The sequence below is a fragment of the Electrona antarctica genome (assembly GCF_951216825.1).
Source record: "Electrona antarctica genome assembly, chromosome: 18".
Taxonomy (NCBI): Eukaryota; Metazoa; Chordata; class Actinopteri; order Myctophiformes; family Myctophidae; genus Electrona; species Electrona antarctica.
The window spans coordinates 19071662-19080109 of NC_136799.1; the positions used below are offsets into that span (position 1 = coordinate 19071662).

Here is an 8448-nt window from a genome sequence, read left to right on the forward strand (position 1 = left end):
GTACGAGCATAGCAGTTGACGGATGCCTAGTGCTGTGTAATGTATCATATATGCGCCGTAGTATGACGGTGTCGCGCTGCGAAAATGGCCGATCTACAAACTCACGCAGTGTCACCGATGCGACGCAATGTGAGCTTGTAAATCGGCTATTTAGCCGCGCGACACCCTCGCACGAAGGACCTTAAAACCAGGCTTGAGTGGCCCACTTGCACTGTGATTGGCTGAGCCTTCCATCATCCATTCCACTCCGTCCTCTCCAGACCCAGAGTGATATGAACCTTTATGGACGTTAAAATGAGACCGCTTGGTTGGTAGCTGATCAAGCCAAGCAATTCGTGCTTGCTTGGCAACAACAAGCGAGCGCAATCAAAAGAAAGAGACCGTCGGCGTTAAGTATTAACAGATAACAAATTGCGACATATATATGCCGCTGATTATTGGCTTTCAATGGCGTTCAATGGCTATCAGCGCGACAATGATGAAGCCACCGACGAAGATGAAACGCCCACGAAGCAGATGCGGTCCATGAAGGAGATGCCGAAGCGTTTCCTCCTGAACGAGCCGAACAATGACACCACCACCGCGGCCTCTGGAAGTGCCACATCCGACCGACGCTTGTCCAACTCCGCGGCGAGGCAGAGGATGGAGTTGCTGGGGAAGAACAGGCCGCGTAAGTGAACCTGTCTGTCGGGCTCCGTGTATTTACTGGAACCGGATCGTTGTCTTGTATGTTTACAAAAATGGAAGGCGTTCCCATGCATATAGTGGTGGTCGAAAACAATGAATGCTGCGAACGTGCCTTCGTCAAAACAAAGCCACAAAGGCCCCGTGTTTCATTCAAGCTAGATTTTATACAGCGACCATGTATATAAAATATATGAAAATGTTGGCATCGGTATTACGACGTACAGCTAATGAACGCTATATAGACAGGACCTGATTTACAACAAGATGGCGTTTGTAGTACACATTGTACTATTGCTCCTGAGAATGGTTTCTTGCAATGATCAGGCGATACACACTGTGCAATCGATTCTATTTTCTCTTGTTGTCAATAAGCATTTAAATACCAAAGAAGACACATATTTAAGTTGTTATTAAAGCCTGATTTATGTTCCACAAAAATGTGGCTTCTGTGATTATGTCCACTTCATTGTGACATTAAGTGTAATCATTCCATACTGCAGCGTTTCCATGGTTTGGCATGGACATTGGTGGCACACTGGTGAAGCTGGTCTACTTTGAGCCCAAAGACATCACAGCAGAGGAGGAGCAGGAGGAGGTGGAGAACCTGAAGAGCATCCGTCGGTACCTGACCTCGAATACCGCCTATGGTAAGACGGGCATCAGGGATGTGCACTTGGAGCTGCAGGATCTGACGATATGCGGCCGGACGGGAAACCTGCACTTTATTCGGTTCCCCACGCACGACCTACCAGCCTTCCTCCAGATGGGCAGGAACAAGCACTTCTCCAGCCTGCACACCACACTCTGTGCCACTGGAGGTGGGGCGTACAAGTTTGAGTCTGATTTCCGCACGGTGGGTCCATGCAATATGTTCTTAGCTTTGTTTTGTTGTTCTAGACTCTTGAGCAGTAATTCTCAGCCGTTGCAATTTCAATGATGCCCAGTTTGAAATGGATAGGACACCGACACCCATTTGGCCATTTTATATGATTTTCTTTTTAAATCCCTGAGACCCCTCAGGCCCTCACCCCAATCGACAGTGTAAAAATGTCTGTGTTCATTTTAAATATTAGAGTATAAATAGAACCAATGGTCCCCACATTGAGAACCACTGTTAAAGTGCACAGTTGTGATGGAGAGAATGGTGACACTATGCCTATGGTCTGAGGCTAGCTGAAGCAGTCATTCTGGTAGAACTGAAGAACAAGTCTAAAATGATGGATGCATCACTTAAGTTTGGACAGATTTCCACAACCGAACAGTAACTACTTCATGTCAGAAAAATACGTTTTGATTGAATGTATTCATGTATTGACGATATAAAAGTACAGCAGTATGATACAAAGGCTAAATGGATTCATCACAAAAAGGGCTTGGTCCATGTGAACATTCAACATGTGTATATACAGGCAACTATACAACATAGAAACGAGTGATCTAGTTTCCCTGCTTCAGTGTTTGATTTTACTTTGGCCCTTTAAAAAAAGGAAAGGAGTGGTTCATCTAGAAATAGAATAGGGATTGATTATTTCCAATTCTTTCGAAATAAAAGTTTCCTGTTTCCTTCACACACAGAACACACACACACACCCCTTCTGTTTCCTGCTATTCTGTTTGTGTCTATGGTGACACCATTCACGCGTTCTTTTTTTCTCTCTGCCAACCTTATAATTTCTAGTTGTATTGTAGGATGTGTGAAACACTTCATTAAACAGTTGTTAGACAAGCAATGCATAAACATGAGTTACTATAACCGTTTCAGCAATAATTGTATTTCTTACTATTTTAAAGATGGCTGACCTACAGCTCCATAAATTAGATGAGTTGGACTGCCTGGTTCGAGGGGTCCTGTACATTGACTCTGTGATGTCCAGTGGCCCATCAGAGTGCTACTACTATGAGAACCCAACGGACCCGGAGCACTGCATCCAGTTGGACTACACTTTGGAGAACCCTTACCCTCTGCTGCTGGTCAACATAGGGTCTGGAGTCAGCATCCTGGCTGTCTACTCTGAAAAGAACTACAAACGAGTCACTGGGACCAGGTGGGTAATGATATCAATAATGGTAATTACAATCGATAATTAAATAGAACTCAACTAGGGATGTAGCTGACTACACGGCTGGTCTACAATTAAGGGAACACTCTGAAAGGTACTGATTGTCCTCATTTCAATCTATAATAAAGGCCAAACCTCAACAGAAAATATTGATTATACAATAAAAGCCATTTGAAATGTTTAATATATAATATTAAAATAAAATCACATTTTAAATTCCATAGAAAAGTAGTGCATTTTCTGAACGTGGATTATACTCATGTGTATCCTACAAAAAATGTTATCGGAAGTGGTTTCATTTAAGGCAATCTATGTATTTCTCATCTGAAATCCAAATGAGAAAAATTCAACTTCACAGAATGGAAGTCTGCTCCAGTGTATTCTGATAGCCATCATATCTGTGTGTTTTTTTTGGGGGGGAAGGTACTTTTGTACCCTGAAGTTACAAAATTCTGTATTAAGACTGGTTGGTGGGATTTTCATTTTTAACAATATGTTTATGCAAAAGTGAGTTTTGCAATAAAAGTATGCTAATAACAGACTAGTATTTCCCTGTCAACTAGCAGTAACAGCACCTTCACATACAAGAGATAAACTTCAAACCCAGTAAAACACGCAATCACCTTTCCAATTGATGCTGGATAGAGGTTTTTGTTGAAGGGTGCCGGTCAGGCGGCAGTCAGTGTTTGGTGTCGGCTGACCCTGTGACTCCCTGGTGCCCTCGTGTTAAAACTGACAGGATTTTTGAAGCTTTCAAGATGAGGCCATTCCTTTATACTTTATTACTATTTTAAAAGCTCCCCAAAAAAACACTTTAGCCATTCCTTTACTAGCCATTTGCTTGTGAACTTTTGTATTTAGGTAGTATATAAAATTAAGGTAAGTCTAGTTACTCTTTGTTGGTTGATTACACACACACACACACACTCTCTCTCTCTCTCTGCCACCTCCTACCAAACAGGTTTGTTTCCACCAGTGGGGCTTCTGTCTAGTGACCTTGAAAAGGGCACTTTCATTTAGTTTGTCTGGCACATAACTGCTTTGTCTCCCGGACACAATGGCCTTCTGTGTCTTCCGTTTCTGTTCTGGATGCACGATATGGCCAGTTTTAATTAACAATTTAGAGAATTTAATCTAATCTTGTTGAAATTAGGATTTGTGACTGGTAGTAGAACAGGTTTTCTCCCCTGTATTTTACACTATAACTTAAGCACTACTTGCTATATGCAGTCACATGAAATCAAATACAGTAATGTTATAGTTGTCGTGTCAGAAACTCAACTCAAGTGGGTGTGTTTTTGTGTCTCTTCCCAGCCTTGGTGGTGGGACGTTTCTGGGTCTGTGTTCCCTGCTGACTGGATGCTCTAGCTTTGAAGAGGCCTTGGAGATGGCCTCTCAGGGTGAGAGCACCCGTGTGGACAAGCTGGTGCGCGACATCTACGGCGGGGACTATGAGAGGTTTGGACTGCCAGGCTGGGCTGTGGCCTCCAGGTATCCACTACAATAGTGTTTAAATCACATTTGACTGTTTTCTAGTGCAGACGAGGAGGTTTGTTATGAGATCTAAGACTCACACTAATGCTCAACGATCCTCTCATGGATCGTGTTGTGATGTTATACATCACAAGGAATGGATTCATAATAGATGATGGAAAGCACTAGAGTACATGTCATGGCCTGCAAATGCTGCTATTATCCCAAACTTGTGTAGTATTTCTTTAGATGCATGCAGAAAAAGCCATGTGAGCAGAATTCAACTGTTGATTTAGAAATTCAATGTCAAAGTTATGAATGAGGTTTCAAAACTATTGGGTACAGTCTAAGCATAATGTTCCCGTTAATCTCCTGTTCCTGTTTGTGTGTGTGGGGGCAGTTTTGGCAACATGATGTCCAAAGAAAAGCGGGAGTCGGTTTCCAAAGAAGACCTGGCCAGAGCCACGCTGGTCACCATCACCAATAACATTGGATCCATCACCAGAATGTGTGCTCTTAATGAGGTTAGTTGTACACAGTGGATAAAACCTCCTCAACTAGGTATTATGAAGTATTATGATCATTACTCAAATAAATTACACATTGGAAAGGCATATCTCTGCTGTCGGGCAGAAATCAGTTGACTCCAAAATGTTCATTTGTCAGGAAATCTAAATATATTTTCAAAACGACCTCATGGTGGCGATATAACAGGCCTATCTGGAAAATTTGGGGCAGAGTTTCAGCTTTGGCATGTACAACATACACTCCCCATGCCTTCAGCCTGGTGGAGAAGTATTAAATATACCAGGCTTGACATTATATATCTCTTATTTCCTCTGTGCTTTCAGCCTCTTTATGGTGCTGCCTTGTGGAATCTTGATCAAGCAGCATTGTACAGGGCTATGAAAGCGCATACGGATATCTGCTGTGTCACTGTTTATGCTCCATTATTTTTCCTCTGTTTAATCCTTTTTTAGCTTTTGTGTTAGTATATACGGTAGGCCTAATTGATCAGAAATGAATAGATTTAATTTCTGATAATGTCAAGTAAACTTAGTGGACTTGTCTTTTGCATGAATGAATAGTATGTTTACATTTATGGCAGGGAGGGCTCCAGAGGGCGGCTTTAGCCCCCTCTGGTGGACACTTATCCCCATTTTTGTGCACAAACAGAGTGTTTGTCTTTGCAAAAGTCTGAGAAATTAAAAATGATGTCCTAATTAGTTGCTCCCTTCTCTGTCTTTCTTTGGTGAAGAACATCGAGAGGGTTGTGTTTGTGGGCAACTTCCTCAGGGCGAACACGCTCTCCATGAAGCTCCTAGCCTATGCCATGGACTACTGGTCCAAAGGCCAACTCAAAGCACTCTTCCTTAGGCATGAGGTAAGCTCTCCTGTCCCAGTAGTTGGCATGCATGAAGACAATTCACATTCTGTGGTTAATGGGGCTGCTGAATGAATCCTGTTATGCCACAGACTTAGTTTCTTGTAGAACACTGCATATCAGTAATGTCTGTAATATAACTTTTTAATTTAGAATGGCTGTGGTTGTTGGTATGTACCATAAATATGCTGTGTGCCATAGTTATAATTGCATAATCATTTATCAGCAGTAGATACAAACGACTCTAATAAACAAAACATAGCATTACTTAAAATAATTATTTAGCATGGAATAAAACAACTATTTTTGTCTTTTTAGGGCTACTTTGGCGCAGTTGGGGCTTTGCTGGAGCTGCTCAATCCATCCTAAGCCATGTAGCACTTCTTCTAGCATTGACCATTAGCACTTTAGAATCTGTCCAAATCTAACACTGTATCAAAAAGTAACTGCCGTTGGTATCCATTAGGAAGCCACTGCCCAACACGTAGAAATTAAGCAATGTAGCCAACTGTCTTTCTACGGTGTTTTCCAAAACTCCTCTCAAAGACATTCACCACGGTTGCCTAGAATTTGGTTGAAAACCACCGGTAACACGTGTTTTTTTGCTCAATGGGTGTCAGATAGTTGTCCCTTGTTTCCTATGACGGTGCACAGATACAGTACCACATAACGCATTCAATGACATAATGTCTGTTTCTGTGATTGACATCTTATTAACCCAACATAGATGTCACTGGAGTAAGCGCCACCCATGTGGTTCTCCTCCCAAAAGAATCAGAATGGTTTTCAACTACTCTGTCCGTTGCATGTTTTCATGCGAGTACAAATACTACCTGTGACTTAATTGAAAATGCAGAAATGGCTATAATTTTATGTTCCACATTGACATTTAGGAAGGCTGATAAACTTTGGCAGCTTTGACAAATTATCCCTTTTAATTATAGTGCTACCCTAAAAGGACTGTTACATTGGGTTTGTGCTTTAACTGAGACACTGACTGATAAATGTTAGTGTGGCTGAATAGAGGAATATCGTGGAATTTTCAGATCTGGGTTAATTAAGATTGTCATTTTAGACACGATGTTGGAGGGAGGACTGTGCGACAAAGGAAAATACCTAGTCTGCACACAGGCTGGGTATTCAAATATGTAATGAAAAGGAGCAAGGGTTATTATGCAGAGGTGATTTTTCCTTTGGCTGTCACTCCTTCCAACATGGCAGAACGTCCCTTCTGGAAGCCAATCTCCACACTCTGTTACATCACCTTGTCTATTTGAATACTTCTTACCTGAGGACATGTCTTTTATTGAGAACTTGATGCCTGCAGGTAATGAGTTCATTCATGCTTATTAACCAAAGTCTTCAGAGACACCTTTTTAAACCCCTTTCACTTTACACTGTTTCAGTTTTTAATTCACTCCCTCGCAGAGGAAGCTGATGTGGTTTTGTGCAGTTAACGGGGATGTACCGATATACAGATGCCAGTATGAGAAACCAGACTACTGCTAGACAGAAACGGTATCAATGTCAGAATTTATCCTGTACTAGAAGTTGGTACAAGCCATGAAGCTCTCAGGAATAATATCCTTTTCTCAACATTTTAAGGGTACGTACACCCAGTAATTTCTATATTGAAACGGTCAACTCGACAGTACATTGTCTAGTAAAAATCACACCCGTGTGAACTGAGTGGTGTAAGGTCTTATATAGTCTGTCTGACGTAATGAAATCATGTCTGACGTAATGAAATCACACCCGGGTGAACAGGGTGAGCATAGCAACCATGCTCATTTTTTCTGCACAAACAAAGCCAGTTGTAGGAGTGGTTTACACCACTCACACCCGGGTGAACAGGGTGAGCATAGCAACCATGCTCATTTTTTTCTGCACAAACAAAGCCAGTTGTAGGAGTGGTTTACACCACTCAAAAAGCCAGTTGTAGGAGTGGTTTACACCACTCAACAAAGCCAGTTGTAGGAGTGGTTTACACCACTCAACAAAGCCAGTTGTAGGAGTGGTTTACACCACTCAAAAAATAATAATGTGGTACACGCCTGCACGGTATGAATCAATACTGAATAGAGTTGTCCTCGTTCTTGCAGATTGGAGAACACCCATTGTTGCACCCTCTTTGACATTAGATAAACACCTGATGGCAAAGAGTGAAAAGGGGGAGATGAAGCGTACTTAGTTTGAAAAGACGACATTTTTAAATGTGTATGTGTACATTGACTGAGCAGGCCAGGGCCTACAGGAATAGATGACTCGAGAATCTAGTAAAATCAACCAGTCCCTTTTTGCCCCATTGAGATGTATGAGACATGAAGAGTCATGTTTGTTCAATATCCTATAAACGGAAGCACTTGTTTTTATACCATAACTCTTCCCATCAGTATTATGTGGATGTGAAAAGAACTAGAAGCAAACATGTACAAATTCACTACTACACTGCCGTCCAGAAGAGGTTAACTTTGAATTGATTTGGGACTTGTATAGCCCAGTTGCTCTGGGTTATCAAAGCATACTTTTTAGTTCTTCAGGATAATGGTCCTACTGTTTGTATTTAGGTTTCTTATTAAAGTGCCTATGGTGTTTTTTGTATTTAATTCTTATACATGGTTGACAATCGTACAATCATGTCGTGGATTTGTATACTAAGGTTTCCCTCTGGCGAATGACATACTTTGTATTTGCAAAATAAAAATGTTATTTTTATTACAGAATAGTAATGTACATGTTCTTACTGAAACGTAATAAATACACATTATTTTCTTATCGATCGTGGGCGTCAATTTCCCTTACTACACTGTCACTGCTGAAACGTTTTCTCTTCTCTCTCCGTCT

General features: G+C 41.5%; 1 protein-coding gene across 1 annotated transcript; it reads left to right on the forward strand.

Annotated features, from left to right (window-relative positions):
• The first annotated feature begins 208 nt into the window (after positions 1-208).
• pank2 (pantothenate kinase 2) lies at positions 209-8384 on the forward strand. The gene is made up of 7 exons (XM_079527175.1): positions 209-670; positions 1188-1540; positions 2479-2732; positions 4062-4238; positions 4621-4744; positions 5479-5604; positions 5923-8384. Exons 1-7 carry the CDS (start codon positions 448-450, stop codon positions 5971-5973), a joined length of 1308 nt encoding a protein of 435 aa, XP_079383301.1. The 5' UTR covers positions 209-447; the 3' UTR covers positions 5974-8384.
• The last annotated feature ends 64 nt before the right edge of the window (positions 8385-8448 follow it).

Excerpts from the sequence above, each read along its gene's own strand:
- pank2 (XM_079527175.1), top strand. The coding sequence starts at position 448 with ATGGCGTTCAATGGCTATCAGCGCGACAATGATGAAGCCACCGACGAA. Across the intron at positions 1,541-2,478 it reads TTGAGTCTGATTTCCGCACG|ATGGCTGACCTACAGCTCCA; the intron begins GTGGGTCCATGC and ends ACTATTTTAAAG. Across the intron at positions 4,745-5,478 it reads GAATGTGTGCTCTTAATGAG|AACATCGAGAGGGTTGTGTT; the intron begins GTTAGTTGTACA and ends TCTTTGGTGAAG.